Raw genomic sequence first — 20,698 nt, 5'->3', positions numbered from 1 at the left:
GCACATTCCTCTCTAACTTTCCGCGGTAAACCAAGGGAAGGACATTTAGCTCCGGTGGATTTATTGCGTACCAGACTCGCTAAGGCGGCAGCTTTTCAATAAAGTCAGGTGTCGAGCTTTAAAAACTCCGCTCCCGAAGAACAAACCTTACTACCATACTATAGTAACCCCAACTCGTGCTTGAAGGTTACCTCTTATTTCAAACTGTCAGTAGAAATATTTTAGCAATTTTAACTTCTTACGTTAAGATATCCGACTAGATTCGGAGACGAATTTTTAAAAAATGATGCATACATATTTTTTACTGTACCAGATAGCTAATACAGATTTCGAAGGTCCCTATCAGAAGAAAAAGATATACTCATTACCTTTAGTTTTTGAAAAATATTGTTTGTTTAATGAAAATTTAGAAAAATTTTAAATGTTAGGAAGACAGCGCACTAATTAAAAAATTTAATTTTTATCTCACCTACATATAGCTCAAACTACATAAAATGTAACAGACCAACCACAACATAAAAAATATTTTATTAAATAAAAAATTTATGAGCATTTGAAGTTACCGTTAGTGATTCTTTGTCAAAATTTGTTTATGTTTTGAACTTAAAGTGTTTGTAAATTAAGCTATCTTAAAATCCGTGGTCTATCACACCCTCAAAGGTATTGGATACATGCATACCAAATTTCACGAAATTTTATTGAATTGATTTTGAGATATGTTTTCTGTGAATCAATCACAGTGAAATATTCACTCCTCAGAAAATGCGCTTAGATACTGTACTTGTAAATTCGTTCATCCGAATGCGCTGGAAACAAATGTAGTTTTCACCCTTTTTAAACTGAAATGTCAAAAATAAATAAACACGATCGAGTAGGTAGGGATATAATATAAACATATCAAATATTATTTTTGAGAAATTTACGGTAAAAATAAAATAAACCGCTCATTTTCTGTTAAAAATAACACCGTTTAGGATTTCATTTTTATTTGTTTCGTATTATGGAAACTACTGTACCTACAGTTCTATCTCACATATATTAAAAACAAAGTCTGTTTTAGAATGTAACGAAGTTGGATTGGAAGTTTGGACTTTATTTTCAGATCATAAAAAAAAATTTCAAATTTTCTGGAAAAATCCTTTTTTCAACCTAATCGGATACCTTAATTTTTTCTTATGTTTCTTGGGTGCTGTATCTTACATACTTTTTTAGCAATCATGGGAATATTAATTACTTATAGAAAATTCTATCACTATTTTATAAACTGATAACTCACTCGAAATATTTTACATCAACGAACCATTAAAGCTATATAAATTTTAAGTTAGACTAAGTCAGCAAAATATTTCCCAGATATAATACGAATTACGATGCCTCAAAATTTAAGTTTTCACATATAATGCATTTATTTATTAGGTTAAATTCGTAAGTTACATTTGTTAATAAATTTACTATAACTTGTATACAGAATATTTTGAAAAATTATGGAATGAATTACTTCAGTTTTAAAATTAACAAAATTAAAACAGTTTTAATTTAAAAAATAGTTTTTGTTTTATTGTATCGGGCTGAATGGACACCACCTTCCCCATCATTCTATGACTTAACTCTTTTGTGTTTTCCACCCACAATTGCATTTTCTATACATGGACTGCAGCATTCACAACTTTTTCAGATATAAATACAATCACAAATTTATTTAATCTTCCACGTAATATTTAAGTCCATTATCATTTAAACACATTTTTACTTTGAGGGCTTTCGATTATCAAGGGGGAAAAAAACGCAGAAAAAATGATAGGCAGAGAACTTCTCTTTTTCTTCTATAAGGAATGCCTTGTAGCATTGCGTATTTTATTGCACACGGTTTGAAGGGAAGAAGGGTTTGTAGAAAAGTGCAGTTTCAAAGATGTTTGAAACAGAGTTTTGAACGTTTTTCCATTATGCAAAATATTTCCGATAGTCCTTAATTTAAAAATAAACAACAGGATGAAAAAAAAAATTCACGGTAAAGAATAATTCACGGCATTTTTCTAGATAACAAATGTGAAAAAAAAATTTGATTTATATCAATTTTAACCTTACAAAATATGATTTTTTAAAATTCTTCGATCGCTTATAATTCATTGTAATATTTTTAATAATTCTTAAATTATTCCAGATTGTTGAAAGAGAAAAAGCTAGATGATATAGAAGTGCATTTCACAAAGTAGTAAACAAATTATCTTACCACCATGATTACAATGCACGAGACATCACTGCCCTTACAACATATACAAGGTTACCTTTGATGTTTTTGAGGATGAAAAAATGAATACTATATTTCTGAAAATCCAAAAAGAAGTGTAACGTCAAAAGTATATAACACAGTGATTCCTTAACTCTATACCCATTTGAAAAATTCTCAAATTTAGTAAGTATTACGTGGAATGAATCCATTTATTGTGAAATACTGTTTAGTAGATTATTATTAAAAAATTACTCGTGGTAACACAATTTCTATATTTATGGAGTAAAATACGATTCTAGGATTTTAATTGAGTTATTTAATAGCTTTTATATATTATTAGTATTAACTGATAATAAAGAAATTTTGGTTTATCATCACTATAAATAATTAATATTATTTAATTGTATCGGCATCAAGTTTGTTAATTGCGTGATCTGAGGATGTGCATTCAGCTAATATTTCCAAAATATCACGGAATGAAAAAGGCATTTAAAACGAGGCTAAAGACGGTATGTATTGCTTTATATCAAATAAAACGTTGTTGCTTTAATAAAGATAGAATTACAAGCAAGCAAAAAAAAAAAAAAAAAATCTCTTACCGGTCTTAGTTCTATTCGCAATTCGTCTACTTCTACGCAAATTAAGTTCCTTTATTGCCTGAGCTGAAGGCCTGGTCACTTTCCTGAAAAAATTTGTATCGTCCCTTTACCTGGTCTTTATAAATATACATTTTATAAAAATACATTTTAACTTTAATTTTAGATGGAAAAATGAGATGTTTTAAGAAATGTATGATGAAATAAAACATCTAAAAGAGAAGTTGAATTAAATATGCAAGAAAATAAAAAACTGATATTCATAAATTTAAAAATCTTGTGAATATTCATAAAAAAGATGGTTTTCATTAAGATACGGATTGTATTTTTAAAAAAATGCGTCTCTTTTTTGGTCTACACTTTAAATTACTTTTTTCCTTTTTATTTTGTATTTAACGAATCATTATTCAAATTTTGTTTCTGATTTTAACCCTGTAGGACATAATTAAAATCAGAAAAGAGAAAACTTTTAAAAGAAGCTTGGATTTAGAATTGCTGAAAATCTAGCATTCTGTTACGTTAAAGGAAATGATATTGAATATGATATTATTAATTTCAGGGCGATATTTAAATTTCAATGTTTTAAATCAAAATGTCAAGAAACGGCAAACAACAAATTATAGTAAAAGTGCTTAAAATGTACAAAACTTTTATAAAAAAAATTACTCTGAAATTCAATGAGAAATTATTTTTAGATAAAACTGAAATAATCGAAAATATATAGTGCTAGTTCAATAATATATAATATACAAAACATTTCTGGGAAAAATGCTTTGATCGTTATGCTAGCGTTCTTTATAAAAGATTAGCATCATTTACTTCTTTGGGCACCAGAGAGTTTTTAAATAGGTCCTGAGTTATTTGATATCGTTACAATATTAAAAATATTTTAGATAATTATGAATTGTGATTCTTAATTCAATAAACATGCAGCCTAAACATCCTTCATATGAAGTATTATTCTTCAAAAGTAATTTATAAAGTTAGGCAATAATTTTAAAGAATTCTTTCTTTAATGAATTCTAGAGCTTGTCTTATTTAATTTATTTATTTTTGCTTTTCTAGTATTAAATATCTAACTTCATAAAACCTGGATGTGAGAAATGTAAAAAAGGATTATTCTTTTTAATCTGACACGAGAAAAACGACATTAAGCATTGTATAATTCAGTTATTTGAATATTTTAAATTTCAGCATACAATAAAACATAAGCAGATCAGTAATAAAAACGGAAATATTTTCAAATCATACAAATATGAGCATACAAATATTTTTAAAGCATACAAATAAGACGATTTTATCTCTAAATAAATATAAGAAGAGTACTAGTCAATTTAATTTAAATCAGCAAATAAATAAAATGATATCATAAAATGTGTCACACAGTACCGTGAAAGTGAATGCTTTGCTTCAGATGGGGCTCCCTACGGAAATAAAATTGCAATTATTATTTGACCCAAAAAACACACACAAACATAAAATAAGTTAGATAAAATTTAAAAAATAAAAGAGCTAAAATTTTACTTTAACAAACATTTGTCTATATTCTAGCAAAAAACGAACTTTTCATTCTATAAATTTTCTCAAAATGCAAACATTAAAATATAAAAAGCGTACAATGGATAATTATTATAGAATGAAAACTTCGTAAGAAACTTTTTTCAATACTTTTATATGCTTAATTAATGGGAAAAAAATCGTATAAGTTTCATAGTAGCAGCTCATAAATAATGAAATAGAGCATTTTGGTTAAAAGTCTGGCCCAGATATTGCAATAATCGTCTAAAAATAGAAATAATAAAAAGAAAGATTTAACAGTCTTTTGTTTCGAGAAGAAAGGAAATCTATTTTATCTGCTATTTGTTTATATCGTTTTTTGTCATGAAGATTAACTACATACTCTAAGAGTTTTTTCTTGGAGTGCAAATGAACGTCAAACTTTGTCGTTCTTTGAACGTCAAACTTTGTCGTTCTTTGAACGTCAAAATGTTTCACATATACTGAACGTTCAAGTCAAAAGAAGAATAAAATAAGGAAATTAACCATGCATTAGCGATAAACAAAAGATAATTGGGTTCAAAATCCATTTTTTTTAAGATTCTAAAGAATATTTTAAGTAAGTTGCTAAACTATGTCAAGACCTATTTAGAGAAACGGAAATTATTACAGCTTTTTATGGTTTGTGGTGATAACATCATAAACCAGATAACAACTTTTGGACAAGTGTGTACACTTTTGTCTAGTGGTCTTGTTATTTGGCTATGAACCCTAATTTGTGAATTCAAATCTCAATTTGCACAGGTTCCTTAATTCTTGCACGTTATCCCATTTGGTGAAAAGGAAAAGCACACAAATCTCGACAAATGGGTTAAGTAACCTGCTTTAGATCCGAAAACGGAATCAACTACATGTTTTTCTATCCGGCGGGAGTATAAGCAGTTCTAGCATAGTTGAAAAGGCAGCTATGTAATGAATGACAGAAAACAACTGAAATTTTATGGGCGGATCAAGGAAAACAAAGCAGGAACCAAAGAATGAAATGGCATAGTTCATTTAAAAAAATAATCAGAAAAATTACAAGCACTTTTCCCTCTGATTCACCAAGTGGCCAATACCTTGCATATAATTGAAACTGAAACTAGTTTCGAATAGAGTGCATGACTTTTCTGTCTGAGTGAAGAACACAACAACAAAAAAAAGTGCCAACATTTTTTTTCAACTCAGCAACATTTCAAAATCACACGATGAAAGATCAGGGCTATATCGTGGGTTTTTATCTCTGTCAACTAAACCTTCGTCAACTTGTTTAGTATGCGAGTGATCATGCATTACCAAGGGAAAAAGACACTTTAGAAGATACAAAATCGCTTGTGCCAGTCCTTCACTCGAGTCGATGGCAGTAAATGTTCTTTGTGCATTTCTTCATTCATCAATGCAATTTTCGAAATCCAACATGGCGTCCATCGCTTTGATCCTATTGGCAAACTGAATCTGAAAATATTGATTGCCAAGAGACTATAGTGGCCCAATTATACTTACAGTGGTAACTAAATTTTTAAAACGAACAGACAGAATTGCATAAAATGCATGAATCCCAGCCAAAGATGAAAATAAAATTTCTGCAGCATTAAATTGTCATTATTTTGTATATCAATATTTTTGCCTAAAATGTAAGGGATCTGTCTGTCATCAGGCAAGCAGACCGATATGTCAATGATTGCTCTTTAACCATAAATGTGATGCGGAGGAAATAGCAAACTGCATTTTTGCCCGACCATCACTGCATATAATGTAGCTCCTTTCGATGACGTAAGGAAGTTCATTTCAAATAAGAGTTGTCATTCACATCTCCCACTCTACTGTTACAAACTATTATCGTCACATTTACGCATCAAATTTTAACCACTGTTCCATTTTCATTGATCTGACCTTATATTTCTAAATACACAAAAGAGACCAATATGAAATAAGCGCTAAATTAACGATATATTTGTTTTACATATTGTTGTGTGCTAAGTGATTTATTAGCTTTATACTATCTTTCTCATCAAATTTTTAAAAAATTTAATAAATTAGGAATATGTGTTAGGGTTTTTGATTAACTTTTTTTCTTCCATCTAAAAACGTAATGAACATAAATTTGGATTTCTGAAATCGGAAAAATTCAAAGGGAAGAGAAGAGGAAAATAATAACAACAAACAGAAAAATAGTTATCATATTTAAGTAGTTATAGAGGATAACTGTAACTGGCAGCTTTCATAACAGATTCATTTCGTTATTTAGATTTTTCATCTGTTGTTTAAATACATATAACTAGGATTAACTTTCGAATGCAAGAAAGTGCAAATAGTTCTTTATCTAATCCAGTTGTTGTTTTATTTTCTATTAAGATCAGTACAACAAATTTTCATACAGAAAAATATACTAGCTGCTTCGGCGATCAGCAGTTCACCCGTATCCAAAATAATCGGCAAAACCAAAGAACAATCCTGACCCAATACTCTACTGATTTTACCAAATTTTATTTCACATGAAATTAATGTCATCAATATCTACAGGAAAATCAAATGACTTTCATATCAAATCAATAGTACTCTTCTCAAACCAATTTCCGATTCCGAGAGATATTTCAAAACGTTATTTCTCTGTCCTTTCTCCGAAGAGGAAAACTTGACAGAGTTCGTCTGTGAATCACTAAATAAAATATATAACGGACCGATTTAACCAATTTTTTATATCTAGGGGCCATACGCTTTCATATGAAATAAATTTTATTTAAACGGTTCGGTGGTTTCGGTTGCTGAGCTCTATCGTATGATTTCTACAAAGAGAATACATAACGCAGTTTTAATTTTTCGATTTGTTTCGAAAATTGAAGGAGAAAGAGTACAAGCAACCTTTGATAGCATATCTCGGTTCAGGATCTTTTATATGAAACCAAAATTATCGAAATCGGTTCAGCAGTTTTGGCTAAATTACTGGTTTCTTAATTTTCCTGTTTTATATATATAGACACTATTCATATCTTAATACCAGAAAATAACATACTTTACGTTTATTGCATTTTTGAAATAAATTTACATATTCTTTCATTAAATTTATATCCAATATTAGTTTAGAAGCTGCAAATACATAAATTTCAAGATGAAGCTAATCGTCGTACTTCATAGTAAATAGAAATATATTTTTATTTGCTGCATATGATTTTTAAATTAAATATATTCGAGAGTCGTCAAAATTGTGACTGTCAGCATCTATCCAATTTCAAATATTTCTCTAAATACGTAAAGGTACTCTGTTAGATATACCGAACAACAATTCTAAAAAGAAAATGAAAACTCTTTTAAAATTATGCTTTCCAACTTCCTATTTAACACGTACAACAAGATTTGCGATGAAATTTTCAGATCTTAAGCACATTGAGACTTTGATAGAACTTCTCTTGATATTTTGGCTCTTGGATAAAATTTTAGATAATAAGCAATGTTTTCTTTATGATATTAACATACTTCTTTAATTCTATTAGCATATCAAACATCAATAATTTGAGAACATTTTAAGTTCTTTATTAGCTTAAAAGTCGATTATTACAAAAAAAAAACTATGCACTGTCGTCTGAAATAAATTTCGTAATTTACCTTACAATAAAATCAATTATTTAATTGTTAAATTTTTGCAACTTATTATTTCAAAAAAACATTTAAAATATAAAAGAAATATTTCTGAACTGCGCATGTTTCTAGCTTACCTTCTTTGTAATCCTTGGTTTCGAAAATTCTGAAAATGATAAAAGAAACTTTATTTAAAAAGTAAAAACACTAAGCATATACCTAAATGCAAAAAAATGGAAATAACTTTTTATAAATATATGATTCATACTTGAGGGCTTAACGTCGTTCTATTCATTTTATGATGTATTTCCCTTAAACATCATAAAAAAAATAGATATACTTTAGCAATGAAACCTAATTTGTAACCTAAAAAAAAGGCAAAATTTGACCTTTTTTTCATGTTAAAAGCTTTTAAATATAAATTTAAATCTTTTATAGCTTCTTCCAGGATTAAAGTAAATATATCTCTTGCTTTCCTGAAATAAGCTTTAAAAAAATGATATATGGGTATTCCCGATTTTCTACAAAAGAAAATTCTTAAAATTCAGAAAAATTGTTAAAATAATAGAAGCACGATTTAAATCTAAAAATACACAAGCTGATATTTTAAAGATTATAGTTCATTGGCCCTGCTAGAATGTAAAACTAAATTTTGAATGGTAACTGTTATTTTAACTGTTTAAAAGGTTTTGGTTTCGTTTTAGAGAGGTTTTATTCTTTTAAGTTTATGGGTTTAATTTCCTTTTTAATCTTATATAAAAATATTATAAAAAAGAAGGGTTATAGAATATGTATGTATTATTTTAAAAAATCTGAAATGAAAGAAAAATTTCTAATTTTTAAAGTGGAATAGGTTAGCAAAAATATTTTCAAAATGTAGTATGAATAATGGAACCACAAAGTTTCAGCTATACCACCCTCTAGATTTTAAGTTAAATCGTAAGTTACATTTGTTAAAAAATTAACTATAATCAGGCTTGAGAACTTTTCATTATTCAAGTAACATCTCAATATTGAAATATTTTTTTTTCTAAAAAGTTTAAAAAAGAAATCAGAATTTGAATAGTGTTTTGATTATTCAGTAAACAAATTAAATGTATTTTAATGATTATGGAGAACATCAAATTGCCCCTTCATTTCACCATTTTATTTTTGTTATCTACACACCATATCTAGCCTTTTCTGCTATAGAAAATTCGTTGGGATTGAAAGGTTTTATTATTGAAAAGTTAAAAAGAATTATTGTATTCAACTTAAACTTATTTTTAAGACAAACAAGTATGGCATATGCATATATATATATATATATATATATATATATATATATATATATATATATATATATATATATATATATATATATATATATATATATATATGCAAACTATTTTATCTAAATAAACAAACTTATATTTAGATAAAATAGTATGGTTATACTTTACCACAGTACCCCTTTAAATAATTCCCATACTGAAGAAATATTGCATGTAATAAAACAAATTATAACAAGTTCTTGTTTTATTGGTTTTAAGTTTCACAGGTTAATAGAAACAGGTATTCTGATATAAAGTGTAATTCTAGAAATTTTTAAATATTTATTGATTAATGTTCTGAATGTTTTTTTTATGTTTAATAATTCCTTAATCACATTATTTTAAATGACAGTTTCCTATACCATTTCCAGTATATTGGTTAATTTACTCTTGATTATGAATGAAAAAAAATATTTTTAAAATAGGATTGGTTACATTAGATTTATTACTTCTAAACAAATTGTTGCTATTTAGGTGAAAATCAGAAATTTTTCTGTTAAAAAAAACGTGAACTTACTTGAAGTTGTTGCTTCTAAATGTAATTTTCCTTTTGGTTTTGCAGTCTTGCCCTTGCTGCTTTTTGCCATTTTCCTATAAAATGCACATTATCATATTATTACATATATAGCTCTAATTGGTCATCTAGAAATTTCTTTAAATTGAAAATATCCATTTGAATGAATGATAGAATACTGTAAAAAATTATTTAAAAAAAAATTGAAAATTTGACTTTTATAATTTTACATTTTCAAAAAAAAATGGCATTTATTGTTTATGTTTCACTTTTATAAATTGATTTTTATGGCATGTTATTTTTTAAAAGTCATTTAAAAACCAAGCATTATAGTTTTTTAATGGATATATGTGTTTTATATCAGTCATTGCTGTTATGAGTGAAAAATTGCCCTTTTACTTGTTGTTCTATATTCAAGCAATCATTATAAAATATTTGCTGTTGCCATTGATAATACTGTTAACAGAACATGTTATAATTAGTGAATATTTTGAAAAAAGCTTTTATTCAGTATTTATTAAAAAATCAACTATGTTATCATTATAAAAGATTAATGTTAAATATTCTATAATTTGGTTTTGAATATATTATATTTAAATTTCAGTGTTAAAAATGCATCATCAGTAATAAATATAGTGCTAACAGACAAATTTAAGTGAAATATTATGTTTAGGCTAAATATTAGGTTTAAATTCTAAAACATAATTTAATAAACTAAAATATTATGTATTAAGGCGAGTGACTGCACATGTAATTATAGATATGATTACTTTTAAGTAATTTTGAAAAAAAAAAATATGTTATTATAATGATATAATATTTAATATTGGTACACTAACCAAGTTCATATGCAGCTATGACAAACATGCCTAATTTCATATATTGATGTTCATCATAACTATTTCAAGTCATGAATATCTTTGAAGAGCAACAATCTAATGAATAGATCCATGCTATTAGATATTAACCTTGCATCTCTTAAAATCATGGTAAAAAAAGAAAAATCAAGACCATAACAAATATGTAATAATCTGATTTTTACTCAGTAATTGTATTTAAGAAATTGATGTTTAAATATACAACTGAACAGGAAGTCTTTTAACCCATTCTCATCTTTTTGTAGTCTTTATCAATTAAAAAAAATTCATTTGTATTTATAAATAAAATTATGGGTAAAGTGAGGAATCATGATTTTAAGCTATAATTTGTCAGTGAAATACTACACTCATATGCCTAATACAGTGATGCAGCTAATATTAAGATTACAAAATAAGCATAAGTAGAATCTTATTAGATACAAGTAACAACTAACACAGTTGAAATATTATGGGTTTAGTTTTGGATGCATCCAACTAATGCTGAAAGAAGCAACCTATAACATTACTATATAAACATTATATATTATATTAACTATATAAACATTACTGCTGCATGCTGAAAATGAAGTTACTTGTCATATTTTATGGTAAAAAATATCATTCTTATGACAGAGCTAAGATTTTGGATTCTGGCACGGTTTAAGGAAAGGGTTTTTAGGTAATTTCGGTTTGTTATCATTGCCAGTCATATTCAATAGCACATATCCTCTTTAATCAGAATATGATGTCTTCTGAATTTTGTATGACCTTACATTATTGTGTTTAAAAAGAAAATTTCCTCAAGCTCTTGAGGGAATTTCTAGCTTGTAGTTCAACAGCCTTCTTCATTTTTATTGGAGAGAAAAGGTTCTTCCCAATTCCTCAAAATCTTTGAAAACTGCATTTTAATTCATAAATAAAGAAGTCATGGCCATATGTATTATTTTCAAGAATAGTATTTTTATGCTTAATTTTACACGTATAATATGCAATTTTTTTTCCTTCTACATAACACTTTTATATTTGATTTTAAGAATCAATTTTAAAAATAAGTTTTTAAAGGCCTTTATATGAATATCAATCTTTATAAATCATCACTAGAATTTTCAGTAAGAATAATAAACATGTATGATTTGTAATGTGTTTTACGAATTTTCAGTATCTGTTCACAGGATTTTATCTAGAATGACTTAATCAAAATTTTTCTTTTATTTCATGTTAAGTTTTGAACAGAATATGAATGAAAGATTAAATAAAGTACAATAATGATGATTTTACAAAATTACTTTTCATAATTATTCTTCAGTATTACTACAAAAATAATATTAAATTGTAAATCATAAAATTTGTAAACAATATTTAAGATATTAGAAACATTAGACATTTTTCAAATTTTATGCCTTTCTGTGTCTTAATGCCCCCTTTTGTAAAAATAAGAATATGGCTATTTTAATTAAACATGTTTAACTATATTAGTTCAATGCCCCTATGTAACAAAGCATAGCTAGATATTGAACTGTTATTTTTGCAATTTAATAGACTTTAAAAGTTTTCAAAAGAACAACTGTTCATAAAAAATGTGATTTTCAACAATAAACTCAGTACTTACATGAGTCTCTTTTTGTTCATTCATATTTCTTTGACTTTAATAACTCATAGTAAATTTTAAAGCAAAATATTGTATTTAACTTATGTATAAATAAAAGTGAAGTTTATAAATAGCTTGTATCTCATTGAAATCCAAGATACTGAAAAGATTTTCATCAGAATTTGCTCACAAATGCTCTAAAGGATATTGAAGAATTTTGGACAGTTCATTACTTTTTCATTTTTAATTTTTTTCAAATTAATTTCTCTATTTATTTTTGAGTTGCTACTCCTAATGTTTTGTTGAATTTTATACCATTCTGTAAAAGTTATTATCTGGAGAGAAAAAAAAAATTGACATGAAAATTCTTTGGATTAAGTCTGTAATTTTTCAAGAATGCAAGGTTTAAAAATTGTTTTCTGCAAATAGTTGCTGATATTAAAAGGATATTGTATATATTTTATACAAAAGTATATTTACATTTAAAATGTTAAAAAATTTAATAAATGCATTTGTTTTCATACATGTTGGCATTCTGTCAAGTGCTGATATTAAATATATATTTCAATTCTACATTTACACTTTAGTAGTATGATATTTATATTATATAACTATTAATAGCTGATCTCATAGCAAAAATTACAGTTATAACATATAAGTGCTTCAAAATTTTCTCATCTCTTCCTTCTATTAATATTATGGCAGAATAAACTTTGGTGAACAGGAATAAAATAAAAATTTTCACACAAGTTTATCTACGGTGTGTAACATCATTAAAAGTCTTTAAAAACTGCTTATATTTTATAGTCCTTAAAATTGCTTAATTTTTTTTATTTGCTTATATTTTCCTTGTGATGTAAAAAAAAAATCCATTCTTGATTTGCTCAATTATAGGCTGTATTTTCTATGCGATGTCAGATCATTCAATATTTAATGAATCTGAAAGTAAGTAGGAAGGGTTTCATTTCAGTTAAAGGAAATACTAATAGAAATGGGAAAATAAAACATTTCCATTTACTGGACTCTTTTTTCACTTCTTTCAAATAGGGGGAAATCTAAACTTTACATGTGTGTAACTCTTCTTTTAGCTCTTGCTTCTTTAGATAGGGGGGAAATCCTTTCATTTCAGAAATAGTTTTATGTATTCATGTAAATCACGAGTATTGGTTTTTGACAGTAACTTCATTTCACCATTGTTTTTCCACACATGATTACTTGTTCATTTTATTTCAAGTTTCATCTAGTTACTCTCTATTAGTAATTTATTTAAATATTTTTACTTGAATTAATTTTTTTGCAAAAGTTTAAAACAGTAAGTCTGAAAATGTGTATTTCATTTATTGTGTACTTCCATAAGAGAATACACAGAATGATTCAAGGCTTTCAAAAATAAAAGTAAAATAAAATATTTATGATGCTTCAATATTACTTTTAAATATATGTTACTCTTATCAAAAAATCTAAAAATAAATTAACTAATACCAATAAAAATCCCATTTTACTTTTTCATATACAAACTATTGAAAGAGAAATAATTGCAACCTTGCCAAACCTCTGTAATTCAAACTTCTGAATAACATGATTTTGGAATTATATCTGTCTGTGAACATAACTGAAAAATGCTTTGAGCTGGAATATCTTGAAATTAAATTTGCAGATTCCTACCAATTTTTGAGCAAAATCCATTCCTATCCTGGGATTCCAAAAGTAAAAATTTGTGTGCTCAGAAAATTTATGACCTTACACAAGAGAGGAGTGATAGAGCCTTTATTAGAGAGGATGCAATGAAGTATTGGAGATACATTTTTAGTTGGTTTCACATGCATAGTGAAGTATATTAAGACATTTCTTCAAAAGTATCAGAGTAATGACCTGCTTTTGCCTTTCTCTGCATCTGATATACACAAGATAATAAAACAATGATTGCATTTTTTAAAGTTTTGAAAGAAAATTTCTGAATTGAAATTTTTTTTTCAGTAAATTGCTAATGAGAGTATGATTTTTCTAACAATATATCTTGTTCTGCAGTTGATAAAGTGGGTATGTGCATAAGAAAGAACAAATCATTGAAAGACTTACATTCTGCAGGAGCAATATCCAATGATATGTTTTTCAAGCATGACTGTCAATAACTTGTTTTAAAAATTTCGAAATGAATAATGATTGGATCTTCAATAAATGTTGCATCAATAAGAAATGTTGTTTTAGCAGAGAAGAAATAAGAGAGAGAAAAGAAACATGTTCTCAGGTATACTCTCATTAAAAAGGATAAAATGATGTAATGGAGATGCTATTCTCATGAAGTTTATGAATTTCCATGTCAAATCATCTTTACTCGATTTCAAAAATTTGCCTGTCAGGAAAATGAAATTGGATGAGGTTTTTTCTTTTTATCTTTTATTTAAAGAACCTAAATTTAAACTGTGGAGAGTTTTAAAAATTATTTCATTCCTTCTCGAACAAGCATCTATTAAAAGAGGATTCAGCATTAAATAAAATATTGAAGTGGGAAAGTTGACTGAAAAATACATGTTTCACAACATGTAGTCTATGATTACATAAAACAGTCTGGCAGAATCCACTCAGTAAACATTACTAAAGAATTGAGAATGCTAACAACATTGATCCATTCAAAATACTGCCTATTTTGTGGGTAACAGATGGCTCAAGAAAAGTTGTCAATGATATGAAAAAAGTTAGACTCTGCTTTGTAGATCTCTTTAAGAAAAAAGAAATTTCTCTTTGAAAAGGAAATTTCTGAAATTGAATATAAAGCTAATGTTTGACAAGCCAGACACTTTTTACTATTAACAAAATTTAATGAGTTTGGAAAGTTATTAGTGAGAAAATTGAACAAATTGAAGTGTTTGAAAATACCTATAAAAAGAAACAGCCTTTTCTTTACATGTGTAATAAAATTAGCATGATTTTTATATTCTAGATATGTTTATTTATGTTCTTTACCTTTTTTGAGCAATTAGAATGTTAATGAAATAGAAGTAAAACCTTTTTTTTTTCTTGTGGGACTAATTGTAGAGTAATTAATTTAAGATATGTAGTGGAAGTCTTTTAATAAGATTTTTTAAACAAAACTTACATAAAAAACATCTTAATTAGTTTCATGTTGATAAAAAAATATTCAGTAATTATTGGTGGTATTTTATGTTTATATTTGCATAAAATTGGATACTGATAGAGTTAATATTCAACTTAATTTTTTTCATTGAACTCATAGTTCTATAATAAAAAAATTCTAGATTAAAATTATTTCTTTTATTTTCTTTCTCTGTAGGTGCTTGAAAGGTACTTATTAAGTGTTTATTTTTTAAAGATAAAATTAATCTATGCACCTGTTACCTTCTACATGACTTTTAGAAAGTATTGCAATAAGGTCTAAATTTGTATTGGATGTGCAAGTCACATATTAAAGGTTTGAATTCAAAACCTTGCGAGTCTCAATTCCATAGGATTACTTTCTGAAATCTTAGAGAATGAGTTAACAGATCATTTTTAATGAGACTGGTACTGAAATGTGACCAAGTATTAAAAATTTCTGTCCCCTATTCTAATATTTTAAAGATTTCTAATATTGTATTAGTCAGGAATTAATAGAAATTTAGAATAATTTTTTCCCATATGTATGAGAAATTATAAATTCAGTGATTATATTAGATCGTTAATGACAGTTAACAACTAATAATCTTTTAAGTATCCTGATAATTTATTAAGTACCATTTCATATTTATTAACATTTGATTTAGCTAATAGTCCTAGTTATGTTTGTGATACTTTCTCTTTAATATCAAAAACTATGTGTGCTTTTGTTTACCAACTCAGAATTTTTAATTTTCTATTTTCTTATGAGACTTGGGTCAGTTGTGAGTGTCAAAATAAACCAGTAGGAATGATCACCTGACATTTTTTTTAATTTTTTTTTTTGAATACTCTCTAATGAAGATGTTATCTCTTTCCCCATCTGTGCATAACATTGTCAACCTTAGGCAAAGGACATAAATCTGATGCACGACATTGTTGAACAATAGTTAAGAAATATAGATCTTTTTCATCAATCTAATATTTCTACTTAATCTGTTGTGGGATCCTTGGAAATTTTTTTAATGATTAATCCCTAGAATGCAATTAATAGTACGAGAAGGTTGAATTTTTGCTTTAGATATATATATATTTTTCAATTGATTAAAAAAAATTAATACAGAATTACAAGTGTTGTCACAAAATCACATACCGAATTCCATATATTTAAGTCATTCGATATAGAGTATTGCATGTACATGCTTGTAGAAATACAGACCAAGAGATGGATGAATTTGGTTCTAAATTTGATAGGCATATAATTATCTAATAGAGGTAAAATATTTTTACAAAATTTTATTCATCTAACTTTCTCTATTTTGTAGTTTTTGAGTTTAATTATATTCAGACAAACAGACATCCTATTATTGGATTTTGCTCAAAACTTGATACAAATCTATAAATTTACACTAAAGACCATATACCAAAATTCAACAACTATTCAATTTAGATTTTGTTTTTGGTTTATACATTATATTATAATATAGCATTCTAAGCTTAGTTTTTGTTTGAATTCTTCATGTAGTGAAGTGTGTGCTTCATACTTCTGTATTTTTTAATTGTTAATATATGTCTAAGCAATCTTTTTTAAAAGTATTTTTAAAATTCATACAGAGTTTTAAATAAAAATTCTCAAAATAGTATTATGCTATACAACTATCAAAAACTTATTACATTTTCAATCATAAATATTATGCTTTTAGTTTTTTTTGCTTCCGATTATATATATATATATATATATATATTAGATTAGGAATAGATAGGAGTAATTTCAAGTTACAGTTAAACTTTTATTATTATTCTACATTAGTAACCAAATCTTTATGAAAAAATAGCTTGAGAAAAGCTAGTTTTCACTTCAGATTAGCTATTATTGAGTGTATCTTATAATCATTTATAGAAAATAAAAATACATTATATAATAGCAGATGATCAAATCCCAATTCAGAATACAAATAAATGTATATGAAAAATACTGATGTACTAAATAACATTTAATGTTGCAGAAATTTTATTTTCATCTTTTGGCTTCAATTCATGCATTTTTGAAAATTCTATCTTTTCATTATAAAAATTAAATGATAACATTTTAAATGTAAATGGTTCACTATTGTCTCGTGGCCACCACTATTTTCAGACCCATGCTGCTACTGCTTCCCATTTTTGACCAGATAATGACAAGCACCTCAACAGATGGTATATATATTCATAATGTACTTAATACTCTGCCAGTGAAATCTCAATGTTGTTCTCCATAGAATAATCGGGATCGCTGAATTAATCTGGATCGATAGATGGCCATTTTAAAAGTTTGCATGATAAAATTTATCTAAACAGTACATGAAATTTTTCCACTGCCATCTGTCGGGTAGCAATTTTAAAAAGATATTGCATTAACTGCAATATTGTTATTGCATTGGTTAATATTTTTGGTATGAGTATATATATTAAGTTTCTTTAATTAGCACTATTTTGGCATGAAATGTTGGATTAATTATTTTGATTAACAGCATTTTTTTGTTTACTCTTTTTATTTCTCCTAAAACTTAAAACTGAAACTTTTAAATTTTGATATTTTATATTGAATTTCAATCCACAGACTTTCAAATGTTCTTTTTATCAACCATCAATATTTAGAATGTTATAAAATTAAACTAACAGGAATACTTTAGTTCTTTTCCTCACTTGTATACTTTTACAGTATAGTGTGTTTGATGTTGAACTTTATCATATAGTGAAGAGAATAAGGTGTGCATTCTTTCTGTTAATTAATTAAGTACAAAATTTGATACGGATTTACAGTTTTGATACGAAGATTAAATATTAAATTTCATTTATCTGGCTTTTGTTTGAATTATCGTGTTCCAGATCAACAGACTTTCAACCAGTGGACAAGTTTAATACAAAATTTCAAGCAGATACAGGGGCAGATTAAGCATGACTCTTAGACACTTTTCCCTTACCAACATCCAAAACATGTGTTTGTATATCTTTATTTTAACACCCTTATTAACATTTTAAATTGAAAAATATTTTGACAAACTAAAATAACAAAATATTTTAATGCAGATTATTTCCAAAACAATTAGTTTCATTATCTTGTATATAAAGCAAATAAAAATTTAAAGCAATTTGTCCAAGATTGTTGATGGAACAAAATAACAAGATCTTTTTAACATAATTCAAATACTATTTAATTATAGAATCAAAATACCATATTTAATTTTTTTAGACTTAAAAAACTTTCAAAAGATAACTAGTTGGGAGTGTTTTTAGAACAATATAGTAAAATTTAACTAACACTTTATTTTTATATTTGATTAAACATCAGACCATGATCGCTGTAAAATAAATGAAAACTGAAAATTAAATACTGAAAATACCACGAAAATAAAGTTCCAAAAACCTATGAGCCCGTACCTCCTTCAAAATTGTGAGATCATTCATCACTATTTGATTTGCTCTTGAGTAGATGTATAATTCTGATGATAAACTTGAATGTGAAATTTCGTTCATATAGTTTATTGTTTTTTTTTTTGTGTGTGTGTGTCAATTATTGCACTCACATGCACCAGGGCAAGCAGACAACATGGATCTCAACAAAAAGTCAATAAAAGAAAAGGGAAAAAAAATACAAGTGAGGGTAAAGAGCTAATTTGCATCCTTTTGGTTTATGGCCTTTTTGATTTTTGACAGGATGTTGATGCTAAAATTACATAAAGTAAAAACAGTTATACATGTCTTATTTATGATGCTTCCTCACAGTGCAGATGCATTTGCAATCAGTGGAAGGAAAAAGTACTTTGTTATTAGGATGCAAAAGTTTGATTGCCTTTAGTTTTCTTGTTTTCTAAAATTGGTAAATTTTTCTGTCTCGGCCATTATTTCTACCATTTCTAGGATTTCATTAAAAAAATAATTCGTGACTTTGGAATTTTTCACAATCAAAGAATTAATTGAAGACAACTTTTTTGGAGTTAATTTTAGTGATGATGAAAAGTGAATAAGAAATTTTAATACCTCCCTGTAAAGACATGATAGACTCCTTTGAGAAACTTCAAGCTTGTTAGCTTGTCAAAATATCTCATGAACCTGATTCAATTCATTATACTGTATTGAATACTTGCTTACAGTCAACATATTCGAGACAAGTAAAGATTTTTGTAATTAAATGTGTAGCTATATGTGCATAAATTCATATAAAAAAGAAATGTGTAATTTGTAAACAAGTTACACAATAAATATGTTAATGTTTAATAATTTCTCTCATTTCTATGTAGTAACATGCTAGTACTATCTAAAAAAACTTTGAAGTTATTACTTTCAGATGAATTAATTACATTATTAATATTAATTTTATAATAAACAAAAAAATATTAAAATTTTGATTGCAGCCATGTCTTAATTTATATGTTATTTTGCATCAATCTCTTGAAGAAAATTATATATGGTGCTTTACTGCACATGAAAAATATCAATTTAAAATAACAGTACAAACGGGAATACAAAAGAATACCTGGTGGAATCCTTTTTACTCGTCTTTGGTGGCATTTCCACTTGATCTGTGTCCAGTTTTTTCACTGTGAAAAAATTTTTTAAATGTAAGAAATCAGGAAAGATCCGAATATATATATATTATGTTAAAATTTGTTATAAATGCTAATGTTTTACATTGTATGTAAATAAAGATATTGAACAACACTATTTTAAATGTTCTACTGCAGTTAGTTTACCTATAAGCACAACTAATAACTTTAATTCACATTACTTCACTTTTTCTATTACATATAAATATTTAGTCAATTAGCATTTTATGGAAGATGAAAATATTTAATTATTTTTTTAGCAAAGAAATTTAATAACAAAATTGTAGCACATTTTAATATCGTTATTTTAGCCAAAATCGAAATGAAAATTTTTCATCTATTTTTTTAACTGGTATTAAATCCATATTTTTCTATAGAAAAGATTAAATAAACTTTAAGTATTTTATGGAAGGTGAATAAAAAGTAATAATTTTGCATACTGCAAATAAGAAATTAAAAAATTTCTCACCTTCTTTTCGAAAGAGCTTACGAAAGTGATAAGAATTCATAAGATATCCCATTTTTCGTTCTTTCGGGGACGATTCGGAAGATCTTGAGTGACTAAATGTAAGTGCTTAGATGGCGCTAACAGCAACCCTCTTTACATTTAATAACAGCAGCTCCATCTGCAGGGGTTAATATGAATTGGTTTTATTCCGTTAAAATAAACTTACAAATTTAAAACACTTTCAAGTTTTTATTAGCTTTCCTTTAGTAATTATAAAGGTAATTAATTTCCAATATTCAATTTTTATCTTTATGAATTGATAGCTGAAGAGCTTTGCATAATCATGTAAGGAGATTGATCA

General features: G+C 26.6%; 1 protein-coding gene across 1 annotated transcript in view; it reads right to left on the bottom strand.

The window, feature by feature from the left end:
* LOC129959018 (uncharacterized) overlaps positions 1 to 20,417 on the bottom strand; it is a 28,800-nt gene extending 8,383 nt beyond the window's left edge. Inside the window, exons 1-6 of the mRNA XM_056071788.1 lie at positions 20,359 to 20,417; positions 19,820 to 19,883; positions 9,769 to 9,842; positions 8,076 to 8,104; positions 4,216 to 4,250; positions 2,830 to 2,912 (exon numbers count right to left, since the gene is read on the bottom strand). Coding sequence (XP_055927763.1) covers positions 2,830 to 2,912; positions 4,216 to 4,250; positions 8,076 to 8,104; positions 9,769 to 9,842; positions 19,820 to 19,883; positions 20,359 to 20,410 — 337 coding nt within the window. The 5' untranslated portion in view covers positions 20,411 to 20,417. The remainder of the gene's footprint in view (positions 1 to 2,829; positions 2,913 to 4,215; positions 4,251 to 8,075; positions 8,105 to 9,768; positions 9,843 to 19,819; positions 19,884 to 20,358) is intronic.
* Positions 20,418 to 20,698: the final 281 nt, after the last annotated feature.

This window comes from Argiope bruennichi, chromosome X1 (assembly GCF_947563725.1).
Source record: "Argiope bruennichi chromosome X1, qqArgBrue1.1, whole genome shotgun sequence".
NCBI classification, from domain to species: domain Eukaryota; kingdom Metazoa; phylum Arthropoda; class Arachnida; order Araneae; family Araneidae; genus Argiope; species Argiope bruennichi.
The sequence above is the reverse complement of the archived record's forward strand: the minus strand, read 5'-3'. Positions and strand labels throughout refer to the sequence as shown.